The sequence below is a fragment of the Papilio polytes genome, unplaced genomic scaffold (genome assembly GCF_000836215.1).
Source record: "Papilio polytes unplaced genomic scaffold, Ppol_1.0 DF823923.1, whole genome shotgun sequence".
Lineage (NCBI taxonomy): Eukaryota > Metazoa > Arthropoda > Insecta > Lepidoptera > Papilionidae > Papilio > Papilio polytes.
In genome coordinates, this window is record NW_013525281.1 from 3,821,557 (window position 1) to 3,841,956 (window position 20,400).

A 20,400-nucleotide genomic window follows, 5' to 3' on the forward strand; every position below is an offset into this window, starting at 1 on the left:
TTCATCATCATCACCAGCTCACTATACGTCCCCACCGAGGGGCTCGGAGCCTACCCTAATAAGGGGTAACTAGGCCATAGTCAACCACGCTGGCCAAGTGCGGGTTGGTTGACTTCCCACATATCTTTGAATTTCTTTGCTGATATGTGCAGGTTGCATCACGATGTTTTTCTTCACCGTAAGAACGTCGGGTAAATTATGTACATATGGGAATTCGAAAAAATCGAAAATCACATTAGTACATGGCGGGATTCGAACCCAAGACCTGTATATTACAAGTCAAGTGTTCAAACCACTGAGACACCGACGCTCGCCACTTGGTTGTGATTAAATTTTGGCAGGGTAGTTTGAGGACTCGAAAAATTGCTTTATATAAAAATCATGAATTTTATTGGAAATTGAATTTGTACTTTGGAATAATTTTCAATAGGCAAGGTTCACATGATCTAAAAAGTCAAAAGGCTAAATACAACCTTTTTAAATACACAGAGAAATATACTATTCTCCTTCATATACTCTAGATCAATTATTTACTAGGTTTTACCCGCGACTCTGTCTGCGTGAAATTTAAAAATAATAATAATGAAATGAAAAAATATAGCCTATGTTACTTAGAAATAAATTACCTTTCTAACGGTGAAAGAATTTTTAAAATCTGCTCAGTAGTTTTTAAGCCTATTCATTACAATCAAACAAAGTTTTCCTCTTTATAATATTAGTATAGATGTATGTCTATGTTGCAATTTATGTACTTGAATATAATAATGAACTAATACCTCACGTACGTAACATTATGCGTTCTAATTTTTTCCCAAAATGTCGGTCAAGATAAAAATTGTGCAACAAACTGAATTGTATCCCATTGGCAATATGAATTTATTGAATGAGCTCATATTAAAAAGTCATTTCGTTCATCAAGGTTTTTCATCTAATTCTCGTAATATTAAAATGGTCGCTAAAATATTCACATTGAAAACTACTTAAGGTGGTTTTTGTTTATAAATTAAATTCGAAAATTGCAATGAGTTTTCATTGCCGTTTTGGCAATAGCTGGATAATCATCCCTCTTATTCTTGGTAGTTAGTTTTTTTGTAGATTTTGTGAGTGAAAAACCTATTAACAAAGAAGAATCAAGGGTCTAACAGGAACGTACAAACAATACAGTTTTGTTAATATCCTTGGCTTTATGTACTTAACACAGTTACTATGGCAATCAATGTATGCTAGCAGACGCCTATTTCAACCATCTTACTAATTATACTCATATTATAAATGTAAAAGTTTATATGGATGGAAGATTGTTTGTTAAACTTTGTAGCCTAAAGAGCTAAACGGAGAAACATTCGCATAGATTTTGACAGTAGTCTGGAAGAACCTTGGAGTGGCTACAATAGTTTTAGACAGGTTTGGTGAAACCCAAACATGTTTAGCTTTGAAATATCATTAAACAAGAAATCCTTTTCATGAATAAATAATGAGTAAGCCATAGAGTTGTAAAGGTCCCTTGTATGACTATCGTTATTAAATTATTTTTAAAACGTCCTTTATAAAACACTAGCTGTTGCTCGTGATTTCGTCTGCGTGTTCATTTCGAATTTCCTAAAATGTGGTGGTTAACAGAATCCTTATTACGAATATTTGTGAGAACGATTTCGTAACGCCATCTGTACTACATCTACCTGCTGTAAAGTAGACCAACGAATCTCAGACAATTTTTTCTCGCAACTGTCGGGCAAATATTCTCGATAGGCCCTGTTTAAACTTTGAAAGTTACCAATGAATTTCAAATTTCACTTATGTACGTATACTATCTCTATCTATGTCTTTTTGAAAGAGAACAAGAGGGATTGCCCAGACATTGGAAATAAACCGTAATACAAATAAGTAAGTAAATGTTTGTTGTATTTCTTACTATAACATGTTTTTGTTTTAGAATAACAATATGTCGATGAGCTTCTAAAATTTTCCATATTAAATGAAATATGTCATTTGTAATACCGGTTTTTTAGTATTTTTTTAACCGTTTAACGTCACTTTTATTTACAAAACTCTTTATAAGTGGATATTTAAATTTAATTGATAATGGTGTGAGAATTATTTTATTAAAGTTTGCGTTTTTTATACTTTTTTAAATAATTAAGATAATAAAATTGAGACAACGCATAATATAAATGCTATTTTTATCTTTCATAAAAGTGTGATTAAAAAAAATGATTTGCGTAATATTTTTAATATTACATATTTTATTTAACTCAGACCGGATAAGTAAATTAAAACGTCTTAAAAGCAAGAGTAAAATTTTATTATTAACTTTTTAGGATCCACACCTACTCTGTTAGTTCTTATTCCTACTGTGGTATAAGAATTTTTAAAGTATGAATATTGTTCTAATACTTATTTCTAACGCAAATAAACGATTGACGTTAACATTAAAAAATACTTAAAACTAAGATAATTCATTTGGAAATTATTATATCATAAGACTTGTGACGTCAAAATTTAATATCTATCAATTATACCACAGATAATAATAAATACAATATCGCAGAAATAACTATTAATACTGGGTATAGTTAATATCTACGTTAGCTCAGTACATAACTACTAGAGTATTAAATATAATTAATAGTTAGCTTTCGCCCGCGACTCCGTCCGCGTGGAAATTAAAAAAAAACAAAATTAAGTATCGTATGTGTTCTTCCAGACTATCCTCTACATCTCTACCTACCAAATTTCATCGAGATGCGTTCAGCCGTTTAGAGTACAAACTCTGACAAACGTACATCCATCCATGTAAACTTTCGCATTTATAATATTACTAGCTGTTTCCTTGCGACTTCATCCGCATATAATTATGAAAATTTTATTTTATTGTTTACATTTCTCAAATTATCAATTACAAATGTGAAAATGATAAAACCATGATAAGCTTGCTACCTTGATGTTGGCAGCAACTTATGGTCTCTTTCCCACATTAGGGTTTTTATCCAAAATATTTAACCCTTCAGTTTAATGGCGTGAAAATATATAGCCTAAAGCGTGACGTAAGTGTAGGGCTTTTTATTAAAAAAGAATTATTCATAAATGTGCTGTAATTGCTGACATCTTAGGCAACAAAGAAGTGTGTGTTTAAACTTTATTATAAGTATAGTATAGTATTAGTATTAGTATGTAGTATTACTAATCTATGAAGCTATAAAAGAGTCGTTATATTAAATTACTATTTGAAATAAGAATAATCTATAATAATGCGTTCTTAATTCGTACATATTGTTATTAACGATACACAATTCATGTACGTAAACACAATAATTCCGATTAGTACAGGCTTTGTAATTAGTTATTATAGTATATACTGCATCATACAGTCAATTTAACACGTTGATTAATTAAACACAAATATTGTGTTGAACAATTGTCCAATGTCCACGTTAATATGACTATTTACACGGTAATTGCTAGGTAAACGTATACCGTATTATATGAAAGAAAACTCTTAGGGCCTGTCCCACAATTCTTCTAAATAGTCAGATAACAATGCAACGTATAAAATATGTGATGAAATCGAATTTTGTTACTCTATCTGACAGTGACGCCACTTTTAAGCTATCTCTCTCTAAGCAACGGTGGGACATGCCCTTACTGTTATATCTGTAATGTTATGTTAACTGATTAACTTGTTACCGCTAAAAAAAAATCGTTGATTCGTTATGGACAAATAAGTCATCTTTGCTGACTTTTCGGTAACTTTTTCATTAAAAAATAATTTAAATTTAGATTGTCGATATAAAAAGTAAATGCATGAAGTGTTTTCTTAGTTCAGTAAATAGTTGTACCAGGCATCATGACTATATGAAGGTTAAATGCATAGTATATCCTCAACTAACGCAAGCGCCTTTACAAATACAACAAGCAATTGTTTTAGTCTACAAGTTGAAAGAATTGCTATGATATTTCCGTAAGGTACGGCCTAAAAAAAATGAAACAGTTCAAATCCTGTTTATACACAGGACTAATTAATTTATCGACCATTAATGATATTTATTTCAACACTAAAACAATTGATTTTTATGTTTAAAAATTGAAAATTATTAATTTTCTCTATACTATCTTTTTCATAGAGTACTATTAATTCTACGCGTAACAACATATCAAAAAGTGAGTATTACATAAACCGGTGTAAGATTTCAATTTCAAACTTCACAATTAAGTTCCTTATTATTAAGACCAACTAACAACTTCTAGAATAATTACTTTGTATGCGTCTATTTTTCAAGTTTATCAATATCGATTGTTCCTATCCTATTGAAAGTAGCGCCAGTGGGGGAGAAATTGAGAATCACAAGGTTAGCGTGGTATGGACATGTTATGCGACCGAAATGATGGGGACATAAACCAGAAAGTGTTAAGATTGAATGTGGATAGCTACAAAGGAAGAGGAAGACCGAAGAAAGTATGGATGGATTGTGTGAAAGAAGATATGCTTAAGAAAGGAGTGGATTCAGATATGACGGCTGATAAAGATGTATGGAAGAGCAGCACATACTGTGCCGACCCTCCATAAGGGATAAGGGCAAGTGGATGATGATTGTTCCTATCCTATTACATTGGAAAGTATGAATTTACAATCTGTTTACTCAACATTGGTCAGTTTATGTTATGTATCCTTATTAAACTACGCAGTAGTATTATGTATTTTTTACTATATTTCCATGACCTTAAGAATTATTTTGGACCAGTATTCTGGGGCGGTGGCTGCATTCCATTCAACATTCGATACCTATTTATGTTCGCATTTTATTCATGTTGATATATTAATTATAATGATTGAAAAAAGTAACTATATTCCATTCAGATTTAGGGCGTGTAGAGTCTAAATTGACTTTTTAATGGTACAATAATCTTTAAAATCGTTCCAGTAGTTTTTGAGTTAATACAACACATAAAAAAATACGAATCTTTCCTCTTCGCAGCAACGGTATGAATATAGATCATAGCACCTAGTAAATTTCTACGTCGCTGTAAGACTGAAGCCACCATGTTATTGGTGTTGCCAGTGCTCTTCTGACCATGTTACATATATTCTATGTAAAAGAAATCGTAAACTTGTGGTGGCCATTTATATTGGGAACCCTGGTCGTTTGTCAAACCGTGCCCTACCCTAACGCCCATACTAGTGTTACCTTGTATTTTATAAATCACTATTTTCATAGGTTTTGAAGTAATCAAAGTTAATTTTCCTTATCCTACTCGCGTAGGGTCGGCACAACACGTTTTTGTCTCTACATAAATCTAACATACATCATCTCAGTCATCACTCCCTTTTTGATAATGTTACCTTTCATGCATCACTTTCACTTGAATAAATTTAAGTTGTCAAAGCTTTTATAGTACAGAAAAACTTTTATGGTGTCAATTTTAGCTAATTCGATAAAAATTCCTCCATATGTGAGTTTTAAGGTATTTATTGATGTATCACTTTCGTAATATTTGGCCTCCGAATCAAAAAGTTGCACTTGATCTTTGTATTTGTGGTCACCTTGAAGGATGCATAGAACGTTAACCTGTTTGGCCGTAACCACTAATAGCGATATGATGAAAATACAAGTTTGCCATAGGCCAGTTGCGTCTCGTGTTTACAAATAGACACACATCAATTTTGTGTTAAAATAACATGTTGGTTTTCTATCCAACAAAATGGAAAACAAAACTATAAGTGAAGTGGAATTGACAGAAAATGTTAACAAAGATCAAAACGCGGATACTAACAAAAAAGAAAATGACGAAAGAAAAGAAACCCACGAACAAATATCCTGGTTGGATAGAGTGAAGATTTTATTAAAGTTTTTTACTGTAGAACCATTCTTACTGTGTTATATTATGCCAAACGTGATATCATCTCTAGCGGTGCAAAAACTTAATTTGGAGAAAGCTTGTCGATCCGATTTAAATTATTCGGAGGAAATGTGCACTTTGGCATTTAGCGGCGAAGTTTTGGATAATGTTACTACAGCGGCTCTAAACGGTGCACACAAAATGGTAGCTGATATGACAGCGTGGAAGCAACCTTTGCAGAGTGGAATCCCTGCTATAGCTATCTTGTTTGTCGGAGCATGGAGTGATAAAACTGGAAATAGGAAAGCTCTTATGCTTTGTCCCATTATAGGGGAACTAATATCAGCTATAGGATTACTGTTTGCTACGTACTTCTTTTTAGAATGGCCATTATGGGCAACGGCATTAATAGAAGCCCTTCCGTCTGCATTCTCAGGGGGACTGTCAATTGCTCTGATGGGATCTTACAGTTACATAGCAGATGTAACAACTGTTGAATCTCGGACATTTAGAATCGGTGTAGTGGCTGTTATAGTGACTCTGGGTATACCATTAGGGTCTTCTATAAGTGGAGTATTAACAGAAGCAGTGGGATACTACGGTATATTCGGCATTGGGACATTATTGTATGTGTTAGCGTTCCTTCAAACATATTTCAGAGTGCATGATGTTAGAAGAGTGGAGATGGAAGGAACATTCGGAGAAAAAATCATCCAGTTCTTCCATCCTAAACATGTTTGGGATACGATGTCACTTCTTTTCACAACCGAGAGAATGCAGTTGAACCAAATTGTGCTTGTAATTTTTGCTCATATTGTAATCATAGGACCAGTTTATGGTATGAAACTTTAATGTTAGGAAAATATAAATTGAAACATTTAAACCTTTGTTAAAATAATATTTACTTTACAGGGGAGGCGGGAGTACTGTTTCTCTACACTTTGACGAAATATAACATGACTGTGGTTGAGTTTAGCTTGTTCATGACTTATTCTATCCTTATGGGATTAGGAGGTAAGTTGCATAGTAAATATTAATAATGATAATGGAATGATTAATGTTAAATTTGTACAATAATTTTCCAGGGACTGCAGTGGCGGTAACCGTATTCAGTAAATATCTGAAAATGCATGATGCTCTAATCGGCGTTATAGCTACTGTATGCAAAGTAGCATCAAGTTTCGTATACTCATTGGCGCCAACAAAAGCCTGGTTCTACAGTGGTCCGGCTTTTGATTTCTTTGGCAATTCAGGAACAACAGCTATCCGATCTTTAGGAACTAAAGTTGTTGATCAAGATAAAGTCGGTATGTAAACATTGTACAATTGCAATTCTAATTAGAATTTTGATTATTTCCTAGACAGCGCTAGCCAGCTATGCTTAACTTCCGACAGATGTTTTATACATAACAAGTTAGTGAATGTACTAGAGGATAGATCGACCAAAACAATCGTTTTAGTGTGTTGTAATCAAAGTAAAATTATTTCTGATATACGAGTATTTGCATTTCCATTTTGAAACGATTTTTGAGTAAGCCATTGCATTAAGAAGGATTAAGATAGAATGGCTTTTTGTATATATTATCATTGAAACAAGTTTTTATTTATTTTGTTTGGATTCTTATGTCTAGAGCCACGTTTTTCCCTCAAGATAATGTGATGTAACTCGTCTTAATAGCTACAAGGTGATATCATTCACAAGACCATAGAAACCGGATTTGTAATTATAATTTTTTATAACATTGTGTGATGGTTTTAAAAAGCTTAAATGTCAATAATTCAAACAAATAATTTTAAATTTAGAGGGCTCGAATATTCTAGAATTACTGCATCTAGACTCTTGTACTTACTACCGTAGTGTTGTTATTGTTCACCAAAGGATAACTTTAGTGTACCCTTAAGCTTCTACGTGTAGTATACCACCTGCGTTCTCTATCTTTATTTAGACTTTATGTAGTTTTCTTTTAATTTTCCAGGCAAGATGTGTTCTTTGATCGGCTTCGTGGAGGCAATAATTCCTGTGATTTACACTCCTCTGTACAGCAAAGTGTATAGTGGCACACTTGATAATTTCATCGGTGCATTTTATCTGCTCGGTGGTATTATGACAGTACCAGCATTCGTCATATTCCTGTAAGTTCTAACACTTTATGTATCCAATGCCAGTATACAATTATATTCTAAAACATATTGTAACAAACAGATTCTAAGGAACCGTAATATTTGGTGTGCAGCAGTTTCGCTTTATAATCCCACTAACTATTGCTCGCGACTTCGTCTGTGTGAAACTAAAAAAAAAATAAAAACACCTATGCTACTCTCAGATCCATACCTTTGTAACGGTGAGAGAATTTTTAAAATCGAAAAAGTAGTTTTTACGTGAATCAAATATAAATCTTTCCTCTTTATAATATTAGTTTAGATAAAAAAGCGTCATTAAAAACCATATTTTAGGTGCATTAAATTGCATTCATTTATTTCAACGTTTTTTAGTGCGTTAAAAACGCCCATGCGAATGGTGACTAAAGATAATTTGTAATTTAGGAACGTATATTTACTAATTTATTTAATTTTACAGAGCAATCTACAGTATACAAAAACGTCAAGCACGGGATCAAGTAACCGACCCAGAAGCTAAGGAAATGCATGCTCATGAAAACGCAGCTACAGTGCTTTAGTCCAAACTAAACAAAGAATTCGACTGCCCCGATTCTTATATTATTACTTTATACAAAGTCAATGTTGTGGAAGATTCCGTTTTTAGATTTCTTGTTATTCGCGATGGCGGTCTAATGTTGCCGGTAAATATTACTAATTTTACTGATCTTAAAAATGACCAAGATGTGTTTAATTTAACAAGAAAACTAGTTACTATGTTACAGAACAAGGTTAAGGAATTTAAAAACACGAAAATAAATATAAAATTAAAGTATGGCCTGTCCCAACAAATTGTAAATTGTCTGATAATAATCCAACGTTTAAAATATGTAATGGAAATATCGGATTTTGTTTCCTTATCTGACAGTGATGTGATTTTTAAGGTATCTGAGCCTCTATCAGCTAGCGGTGGGACAAGCCCTGAGAATTTTTTGAGTTCTAAATTATAATTCTAGTTTAATAATTAAATAAATTTAAGTTACATTGCAGTTAAGTAGAGACGGATATAATTTTACTTATAATCGATTTATCAAGGATCTGTAAGAGGATAAGACAAAATTCCATTTAAAGTTATTGAAGTTCATTTCGACTCATTTCCGTCATGTCGATTTCCAAGAGCCAAGTATCGTTGGAAATGAATCGTGAACTTACAAGGACTCAGTAATCAAACATAATTTGAACCACCAAGTCATTTGAAATTATATTTTGTTGTTTAAGTTATAACGTTTTATAATAAACTTAAATAAAACCTAAATCTTTGCGTATTTTTATTTATATTCAATATGTGTATCTATCTAGACTGAACAATTATTTTTATGAAATAATCGTGTATCACATGCTCATATATTAAACATTATTATTATGCTTGTTATGTTCTGCAGAATGTTTTTTCGTGATACGTTCCTATGTCTGTTCCTTCATATTACTGCATTTATAAACTTCTTCGCGAAATAAAAAAAAACATATAGCGCCTACTAAATCTTACTATTTACTTTGCCAATATATTTCAACAGGCGCATTCTGCAGTGTTATAAAAAAACAATGTTTTTATTTTTCTTTTAATCATAGAATTAATCTGTGACTTTTATTTTTAAGTTTTATTAGCTTTCTTTCCTTACACAGCCACAACTACAATTATTTTAAAATTTAAGAATAACTACCTACAATACAATTATTCAACAAATGGTTTCAACTTGGTAATTTGCAAATTCAGAAAAAGTTCTACTAAGTTAGTTGCAGTTTGGCTTAATTTTAATGTTTCTACACAACACGACGACTAAAAATACTTTAGATGATTTAATTTTTCGTTTATTCCTAAAATGTTGAAGAGTATCAAGAAATAAAAATGTTAATGTCAAAGGATCACAGGATGTTAAGTTTGTAAAAATGTTCAACCATTAAGTTGGCATCTTTTTCCGTTAGATGATAGAATAGGATACAGATCAATAACCTCATTTAATCATACGTGGTCGTGTCAATTGGCAGACTGCTTAAACGTTTAAATTATAACCTGAAGCAAAATAAAAACCGAACGTTCACCCTAGTGATAAAAAGATATTTATACAGCACTCGTCACGAAAGCAATTTGTACAGTTGTTTAATTTATTTATTCATTTAGTGAGGCCGCGTAGACAGGGAAGAGCGTCGGATTATGTGTAACTCAAGGTGCTCAGATAACCATTTATTAAAAGTGTTGTTGGCTGTGAGACCTCTGTTATCGTGAGCGAGATGCGAGCGCCTCGTGCGTTCACCGACGACGCGCGCTCCGCTATCGCTCTGCATTTTACAACCTGATATTTACATCCCTGGTTTTTGGAAACGACACTTGGAAAGCATCGGATTAAGCGCGTAGCAGTCACGAACCAACGACGGCGGCGGTCGCGGACCACTGCTCTCAGCCTGTGTGTGTTTCAAATATACCGTGTCGATCACTTTTACTGACTCTCACTTTTATCGCGGTGTTATAATATGAGTGCCAGTACTGAAAACATCAACAGCTCCGTCGATTTCACTAAATCTAATATACATCTGACCGGCGACCGAGATCAGACGACATGGAGAGAAAAATCTAAACGCATGTTGAAGGAAATCAAGTATTGTATTCGGGAGACAACAGTGGAGCCGTGTTTGTTTACATTTATGTTATGCACGGCTCTGTCATCGCTGGCTGTGCAAAATATGCACTTGGAGAAGTCATGTAGAGTCAATTTTCAGTATAGCGATGATATATGTGATCGTATCAGGGATCGAAATACGACCGGTCTGGAAAAAGAATTAAATAATGTGCAATCTTTAGTAGCTAAGGTTGTGGCGTGGAAGTTCCCTCTACAGACTGCGATACCGGCTGTGATGGTCTTGTTTATTGGAGCATGGAGTGATAAGACAAAGAAAAGAAAGATTTTTATACTTTTTCCTTTTATCGGAGAGATTGTTGCGAATATTGGGCTTTTATTTGCTACGTATTATTTCAAAGAGTTATCACTGACAGCGACTGCTCTCATCGAGGCTTTGCCCGCCGCATTTACCGGCAGCTACATTATAATATTTATGGGAATGTACAGTTTTATGGCTGACAGAACAACTATTGAGGACAGGACATTTCGGTTAGGTATTGTTACGATTTGTGTGAGTTTAGGGACACCAACGGGAACTGCGTTAAGTGGTATTTTACTAAGAGTGTTGGGTTATTACGGCATGTTTTCGTTGTTGTTAGTGCTTCATTTGTTTTCTTTATTATACGGCGTGTTCAGACTCGAAGACATATTACCTCCAGATGACAAATGTGCAATTACAAGTGATACAAATGACAAAGACAAGTTTAAGAAAATGTTCAAGGAAGTATTTATGCTTGTAGCGGATACCGTGTTGGTTATGCTTCGACCTCGGGCTTTCGGAATGAGGACGCAAATAATATCTGTTATATTTCTTTATATACTTATGGTCGGACCACTCTATGGTAAGTTTACCAAATTATAATCTTTTTTTTTTTATTTTTAAGTCATAACTGCCAGTTATAAAAAAAATGCCTGGCTCTATTAGTTTAAATATTCAATGTTTTAGATAATAAAATGTATATATTGAATAGATTTATTTTAATTGTAATAAAATTAGGACGACATAATGGAAAAAGGCAGATATTTTATTAGAACTGTTATTTTAACGGTGCTGATAGTCTTAGGAGGTAGAAATTAATAAATATACATTTCTTATGTTAATAAACTTTAATGTTATTCAAAGGTTTTCTATTGAACTAAATTTGGAACTGATTTAAAAGTCAAATATAAGATAAGACCTGTATCTAAATATAGAAAAACAAATAAGTTATAATACTTACTAATTGTTAATAAATACAACAAACAACATATATGTATTCTTATCTTACTTTACATAGTATATTATTTTACTAATTAGTTAATGTTTTACGTTTTAAACTATTAATGGAAGCCAAAATCTTCACCGAAATTAATTGGTATCATAAAAATTGATTGGTCTGTAAATTAAGGGGCTTTAAACTGCTATTCACATTATGGCAATACTAGCTTTGGCCCGCGACTCCATCCGCGCCTAATTAAAAAAAAAACAATAGTAAATAACCTATGTGTTCTTATATACTATCCTCTACATCTATGCTTTATTAAGATCCGTTCAGCTGTTTAGGTTACAAACTCTAACAAACATCCATCCATCTAAACTTTCGCATTTATAATATTAGAACGATAGATTACCGTCTTCACGTGTTATTTCAGTTAAATGCGTATGTAAAAGGTTGCGTAATTACTGCGTGACTACTTTCGCATGCGGCCTTGAGAAACGCATTGGGTTAGCTATGCATGCAGAATAACTATGCGCCTAATGACATAACTGTGTCATACTTTGCTTATAGTCGGACAAATCTATCTGGCCCGGTGTGATAGATTATTTTGTTTCCATCAGAAAACATAAAGACATAAGAAACTCAGACAAGAATCTTGTGGTACATTTTGGTATTGACGTTTTTGTGTATTTTAGTTTCCGTTTTATCTTCCCGGTCAAATAAATCAGTCGCACTATAGTTGCATTTAACGTAACTACGCAGCTCTGTCTACTTAATGAGAGTGTTAATTATATGAATTGTTGTGATTAGCTTACCGAATCGAATATTAAATATAAAATCATTTTGAATTGAGTTAAGACGAGTAGATCTTTCTCAATAGCCAATGGAATATATAATTCAAAGACAAAGAGATTCAAAACATATATAGAGGAGGCATAGTTGACACTTGAGACATTATTCACATGATGCACTAACGCTATATATTTATAGGTCCTCAAAGCTGCATGTCAATGTAATTAATTGTTTTTAAATTAATTACCAATAAGTGCAAATAAAAACAATGATTATGTTATATTTTGTGACACTGTTTATTACCAAAATTAAGCTACTTTTATAAAATGTTTTATAACATGTCGCACTTGTCATGAGATGGCTCACAAAACTTGGCAATTAACATAGTACCTTTGAAATAAGTTACCGGTAATTTTGTTCCCTATGTCCAGTCTATATTTCTTAAATGTCTGTCAAAAAACTGGTTTTTATTAACATAAGTGTCAGGCGTGGTCTAAATGTGTTGACTTATTAATTACTCAGGAGTATAAACCCCAAGGTGCTGTGTCTACTTGTAGGGTATCTTATCAAAACAAACGAATTCCACACACTCCATATATACGAATATGGCTTTCTACTGAAATGTAACAAGGTAAACTTAAGAAAACCTGTTTACGTGTATACTATGGACGCATATTTGTACGGTATTCACTGATATTGAGGTAGCCGTCTACATCTTGAGATCGCTTATCATCGCTAAGATTATAAGTATCTAGCTTGTTCGCGACTTCACCCGTGTGGAATAAAAAATATAGCCTATAATACAGAAAAATTACCTTTCTAATGGTGAAAGAATTTTTGCAATCGGCCCAGTAGTTTTTACGTGAATCAAATACATACAAAAATCCAAAATACAAATGTTTTCTCTGTTGCTCGTGACATCGGCCACGTGGAATTAAAAGATAATAAAAAATATAATACTTAGCCTATGTTACTCAGTGATAACATAGCTTTTAAATGGTGAAAGAATTTTTGAAATCAGTTCAGTAGTTTTAGAGCTATTTCTATACGTACTAAAATACAATTTCCTCTTTAATACTAGTATCAAAAGAACAGTTGCTTACAAAATTTTCGGAGCGTAGTTTAGAAAAATAGACATATCTTATCTTACTAACATTATAACTGTAAAAGTTTAGATGGATGTTTTTAGAGTTTGTAACCTAAACTCCTGATCTCGATATAATTTGGTATAGATGTAGAGAATAGTTTGGAAGAACACTTAGGCTATACTTACTTTTGATTTTTCTACTCGGACGAAGTCGCGGACAAAAACTAGTAATAAATATAACCTATATAATTCAGTAATGATACAGTTTTGCCAAAGGATAAATATTTTTTAAATATGACTCGTACTTTTTGCGGTTATTCGTTGCATACAAAAATACAAATCTTTTCTCTTTATATTAGTAAAGATTAATGAAATGGCTGGCAACACTTCCAGTTGCCACTGCGAGAAGTTAATGACCGTACATACTAAGGATAATATTCAATAAGATAACAAAGAAACTTGTTCATTCGTCACATGTATTGTTTTTTTGTCCTCAGGTGATTCTCAAGTCAGTTATTTATACGCGATACGAAAATTCAATTTCAATGAAGTTGAGTTTAGTATTTATGGTGCTGTTAACACTGTTCTTGGCTTAATAGGTAAGTATTATTCTTATTTCTTACTAATATTGGATGAATGTTTGTTATAGTTTGTAGCCTAAACCGCTGAATTGACTACGATGAAATTTGGCATAGATGTAGATGTCTGAAAGAACATATAGGCTATTCACTTTTGTTTCTTTCAATTCCAAACGGATTGAGTCGCGGGCGACAACTAGTTCCTTGATCAAATCAAATCTTCGTATCAAACATTAACAACTGTGAAAATTAAAATAAAAAATCTTTTGATAATAGTAATTAAAATGAAACATGAAATCAGCATTAATATGTCGAAATATTGTGTTGTGCCAATACGAATCCAAAATAAGGAAAACAAAACATAACCGAGTCTGCAAATGTCTTACTTGTCTAATTTTACTTAACATCCTGAACATAAAAGACTAATCAAAAAAGCCAAATATATTTCAAGGAAAAGAAATTTAGAAATGTAAACTCATATTGCTTCTTCATTTCGCTTATACATGTTTTTGTTTTTTGTGGATTTGTATGCAAATGTCTTTGTTCACGCTAGAATCTAAACTTAAATAATTTTGTCGAATAACACTCGAATTATATTCTTTCCTTGATAGTGATAAGGATACAGACAGTCGGGTTTGAAGTCCACTACACGCCTTTAACTGCACAATTCGAATTAAAACTGAAGGTGTGTTTTGTGTATTTACAAATAGTTGCCAATAAAAAAATTAAACAGTACTAAGTGCATTGCTAAATACAATAAATTGTTAAAATTACATTTCATTCAACAAAACAACACAAAGACAAGATAACAGTTATCTTAATTACAGGTGCAAACTCTAGTGCGTTAACTTAACAATAAGTACATTTATCATTTAAAAACAAAGCGCGTAAACATCTCGAGATATAAAAAAGAAGAACAGTATCAATATAAAGAGATTACTAAAACAAGAGACATAAAAAATATTTAATTGTGCAACTATTGTATCTAAACACTGGTACAAAAATCTATTGTCAACCCTCTCTGACCTTTAAAAACAATCGAGATAACACTATTTTGAACTAGTCCTTAATAGTGTATACCGGGGGTGGCCAACATTTATGCATAGTGCCATTTTTATAAATGTTTAATGCAGTCTTAGGCGTGTAATTAAATAATTTTGGCTGCAATTACGTCATATCCATGCACCTACTTCATATTTATTCGTATAATTTTTATGATTATCGACGTCCCCAAAACACCCTTGCTGTATATAATAGGACAGACTCAGACCCGCTTTTATGCTATCCAATCAAGCATTACTACGCACAGAAATTTTACTACGCATCATTCAATGCATCTCATTTAGTCTGACGACCTGTGTTATCTAAAAATTGTTTACTTATACATCTGACCTCTCACAATCAACGTCAAGTAACTGCACAACTGCCTATAGAACATTTTGTTTTTAACCTAGGTCAAGGCTTCTCTTATCTCGATGCATACAAAGTCTTTGCAAGAGTTATATTTAATAAAATGATTTACAATCAAATGTAACTACTGACAGCACTCTACTGGCGACAAGAAGAGTTCCTTAAAGGAGATTAAAAACATATAGTTGTGCGATTATCGATTGTTTCGCAGCCAATTCAACTATTAAGTTGCACAAATAAAAATCAAGTAGTATGCGCACCATACAAGCTCATAGGAAGCAAAGAGACTAAACAGTTGTGCGATAGTTTAGTCAAATGTGTGCGCTTTCTTGTGGTCAATGCGCATTTGTCCACCCAGCATAGGCCTCGGCAATGTGATCAGTCTGTTATTATACTATTCAACATTTGCACAAATATCTTTTTCATATCTTCGTAAACCAATCGAATCTAGACTTCGGATATAAACAACATTGGTTTGTTTTTAAAGTGCAGCATATTTATATCGTCATTTATAATTATCTGTATGCGTCTTGTTTATACATTTACGCAGTATTTTTTATCTTTCTTAGTATTCGTTCATTTGCAATCATTTCTTAGTCTATGTTTAAATTTAAAAAGGCACAATTTGATAACCTGAAACAGGAAAAATAAGATGTAGTAATTTATACTTATATTCATATTTCAATTAGAAAGCTATTTAAATTAGTTTAGGTTCTTTTTTTGCAAAAATAAACCCTGTTAACTTTATTGATTAGCAAAACAAGTTTTTAGTAGGACAAAAGAATTTAAATAACGATCGATAGATAAGTCTATGAAATATCGATGGTGTGAAAGTAGTTACATTCCGTTAAACCGAATTTGATGAATAATGTGTCATTTTGTACTCTTCCCCAAAAGATTTCCCTGGATGACTCAGTGTCGGATTAAATCAGCGCGGGGCCTGTGGCAAAGTCTATCAAGGGGCCCTTAGTATGCCTTAGATTCTCAAGTTTAGGATATTAAATAAAACATTTTTTTTACTGTCAGACATGTATTGAAGCGCGGGGCCCCAAATTCGCGAGGCCCGTAGCATTTGCTACTCTTGATATAGGCTAATCCGGCACTGGGATGACTCTCATACTTGACAAAACTGAAATACCAGCAGTGGAACCAGACGGTTAAATAAACTATCACATGTCATTTTCAGGTACATTCTTCTGTATAGCATTTTTAAGCAAAAGACTGGATGTGCAGGACAGCATAATAGGAGTTATGGCTGGTGTGAGCAGGATAGCATCTTGCTTCGTGTTCGCATTCGCTCCAAACAGACAATGGTATTACTCAGCACCAATATTTAACATATTCAGTCACACTGGATTGACAGCTGTGAGAGCGATTGCAACAAAAAGTGTGCCTACTGAAGAAGTTGGTAAGTCTTTTTAATCTTAAAAATAATATCTTAGTAAACTAAAGGAAGTTGCGCTAATGTTAGAGAATTGAAGCAAAATGTCAGCATAGTATAGAAATTAGTGCAGCTATGAAAGACAAACAAAAGAAATAATCGAAGTCAGTAAAGGTGGCTGCATAGACAAAAGAAGATCAAATAAAATTGTATGGGTTACGTGAAAGAGGATATATGTTTGAAGGTCCATAGTCAATCACCAATCTCAATTTAAAAGCTCACGTCGACTTTTAGTACTTATTGTTTGAAGTAATTGTGTCGAAAAAAATTGTTTTCAATGGAATATAATTGGGTAAAGGCCATAATGGTAGCATTTTATCCGCCAGTAAACGTCCTTGTGTTATTATTTTTATATCGAATGCATACGGACGTCTTATTTTAATCAGCCAAGCCTCGGCTTCATTAAAACATGCGAAACATTTTAAATGTCGGCAAAGCATTACGAATCGAACGCTGCCATACCTACATACTTGTTCGTACAATATGAAATGTAAACCAAGGCCAAAACAAGTTATTTAGCGACTAGAACATGTTTCGTCTAGAATCTAAGTTACTTTCAATTAAGAGTTACTTAGAACTTAATAATACCATGAAACAGATTGATAAATTTATCTTTGCTATGTGTTTCAATATTCAGAGTATAATGACAATTTAAGCTTAGTGAAAATTTTCATAATAATGCTAGGGATGGCCCTTAGCGGCATTACAGATTAGATCAGTCCGCTTAGTTTTATGACTATAAAAATTAATATTTAATGACTCTGCTTTTTTATTATTTGCAGTAAACATGGTACTTAAAGCATACCGAGGAATCAATGTTATTTTTTTTACTTCTGAATTTACAATAATTTTGTTTCAGCCAAATTAAGTTCATTAATGGGCGTCACGGAGGCCATCGCGCCGTCTATCTACATGCCTACCTCAAGTTACATTTACGTATCCACGATAGAGAGTTTCCCAGGAGCGTTTTACTTATTTGACGCAGCTCTTACCTTGTTTGCACTGGCCTTGTTCACGTAAGTAATCTGTAACACAATGCCTCTAAGATAGCAATACTAAATTGCTGTCAACTGTTTACCAAAGAATGATTCAACTGTTTTAGTACAGGTATGTGTCGATGGAAAAACGAACGTAGCATTCAAACTTAACACCAAGAACTTTTATCTGAACACACGATTATCTGAACAGTCCAATCATTCAGTTGAGTCTAAAGGGGGTAGGTAAAACTGAGACCTTAATAATTCCCAATTTTGTTAGATTAATCTGAACAATCGGACTGTTCAGATAAAACAGAGCTTGTGTAGTTAGCTTTAGGGTAATAGGTTATGATTATTTAGGGTATTACGTCAATTCTGCAAGGTAACGATTTGCCTCTATTGATTGATGAAAGAGGTGGATGGATTGCGTGAAAGGTGACATGATCAAAAAGGGAGTGATGTCTGAGATAACGTATGAAAGAGTTATTTGGAGGACAAAAACCTGTTGCGCCGACCCTACGGGAGTAGGATACGGAGGATGATGATGACGATTCCATAGTCGCAATTAAAAACAATGTCTAATCAAATAGGTTTATTCAACTTAAAATAGCATATTGCCTCGATAACCTTTGAAAATTTCCTCTCGTATTGCATCAAATATAAGCTGATTAATTTTACGTTGCTAATTGGATGTCGGAAGTGTATTGTGTTGAGTCGATATTGAGTTAAGTTTCCAATAACATTTTCCGTACATTGTAACCTTTAAATTACCATACAAATGAATTGAAAAATAGCTCTGCTACTTTATATTTCAATATTGGAACTTAAAACCTCAAAGTATAGGCGCTAGTTAATACTTGCTTGGACATTCCACTACCAAACCTGGAGTCTTAGGATCAAATCTCTCAAGTTGTACAAGAGCCTTCCCGGAACTTAAGTAGCATGAAGTGCCGCTACTCAACCATAGATGGCGATGGACAGGGCTCTTGGTTCCATTGATCCAAATAATCTATAGTGAAAACTGGGTTTAGTTCTATTGACACTAACAGTAATTACGAGTAGGATATGTAAAGTTTTTTTTTAAATTTTGAATTGAAATTTGGATACAGTGGCGGCTAATGTATCTTAGAATTGTGGTATTGGTATTACATTACACGGCAAGCCGCCACTTTTTAGAAACATAGTCTCCAAATTTCCAAAATAATATTTGGATTTTTCTAGTTAATAGGTAAATGGTAAATAAAATAATGTAACAAAATTTGTAAAGTTTTTACGAATACATTTAACAAAAATACTGGAATAGAATGAGTTAATACTTAGGTTAATATTTAAAAATATTCTTGTCTGCTTCGAAAAACTCAAAACTACTGAGCCGATTTTAAAAAAAATCTTTTACCATTAAAAAGCTACGTTATCGCCGAGTATTATAGGCTATTTAAATTTCACGTGGACGAAGTCGCAAGCAACAGCTAGTATATCATAATTTGATCTAAGATACACCAATACGTGTAGTATCTAATTTATTAGGTAACCGTCATATGCACTTTTACTTGCATGTTGCACTCGGACTAGTTACGAGGTAAATGTGCAAATATGCAGTAAATGAGGTTTTAAATTATCTTGCATAAGCCATGCCTTTTGGTGTCAACGGTGAAAGTGGTTTTAAAAGTTGTTGCAATAAGAATATAATATGGCAGATTAAAATAAATTCTTTTCAAGAATAAGAAAGTTGAATTTACCAAGAATGTATAAGTATACATTTTTTACAGAGTCATTTATATTTTGGTAAAACGAAGAAATCGAGAAGCAGTGACGGACCCCACGAGAAAGGAAGCATATGCAAGGACAAATGAGGTTTCAAGATTTTAAAGTTACTATTGTTAAAATTACAAATGTATATTTTAATATGAACTGTTTATAAGACTGTTATTTTTCAAATGTTTAATACAATATTTATAAGGACATATGTCGTGTTTTATTTATTACAAATTTATTAAAACAATTACAGAGTCATTCAATGTCAATTCAAAGTCATGATTTGAAAGACTGGCAATACAACTGTATTTAAAAACATAAAATCCACGAAATAAAAAAACAAATTTAAAACATTCTCACGTTCGCTGATGGTATTCAGCACGTGCTAAATTTAATAACGTAGAAATACATATTGCGTTAAAGTGTTGATGCAGGTGACATTTAGTAAATACGCAGTATATATCCACTACTGTTGCACTCATCCAAAGACATATTGCTATCCCTCTTAATCTGTTCGAAAAATTAAACACAATTAATACGTTTTGCGTAGGCGT

General features: G+C 32.9%; 2 protein-coding genes across 2 annotated transcripts; both read left to right on the forward strand.

Annotated features, from left to right (window-relative positions):
• The first annotated feature begins 5,456 nt into the window (after nt 1–5,456).
• Nucleotides 5,457–8,802, forward strand: LOC106102443 (proton-coupled folate transporter-like). The gene is made up of 5 exons (XM_013281926.1): nt 5,457–6,673; nt 6,748–6,849; nt 6,921–7,142; nt 7,812–7,968; nt 8,414–8,802. The coding sequence occupies exons 1-5, from the start codon at nt 5,698–5,700 to the stop codon at nt 8,511–8,513; spliced, it is 1,557 nt and encodes a 518-aa protein (XP_013137380.1). The 5' UTR covers nt 5,457–5,697; the 3' UTR covers nt 8,514–8,802.
• Nucleotides 8,803–9,953: 1,151 nt separating this feature from the next.
• On the forward strand, nt 9,954–20,041 carry LOC106102442. The gene is made up of 5 exons (XM_013281925.1): nt 9,954–11,449; nt 14,183–14,284; nt 16,860–17,081; nt 17,974–18,130; nt 19,861–20,041. Exons 1-5 carry the CDS (start codon nt 10,462–10,464, stop codon nt 19,958–19,960), a joined length of 1,569 nt encoding a protein of 522 aa, XP_013137379.1. The 5' UTR covers nt 9,954–10,461; the 3' UTR covers nt 19,961–20,041.
• The last annotated feature ends 359 nt before the right edge of the window (nt 20,042–20,400 follow it).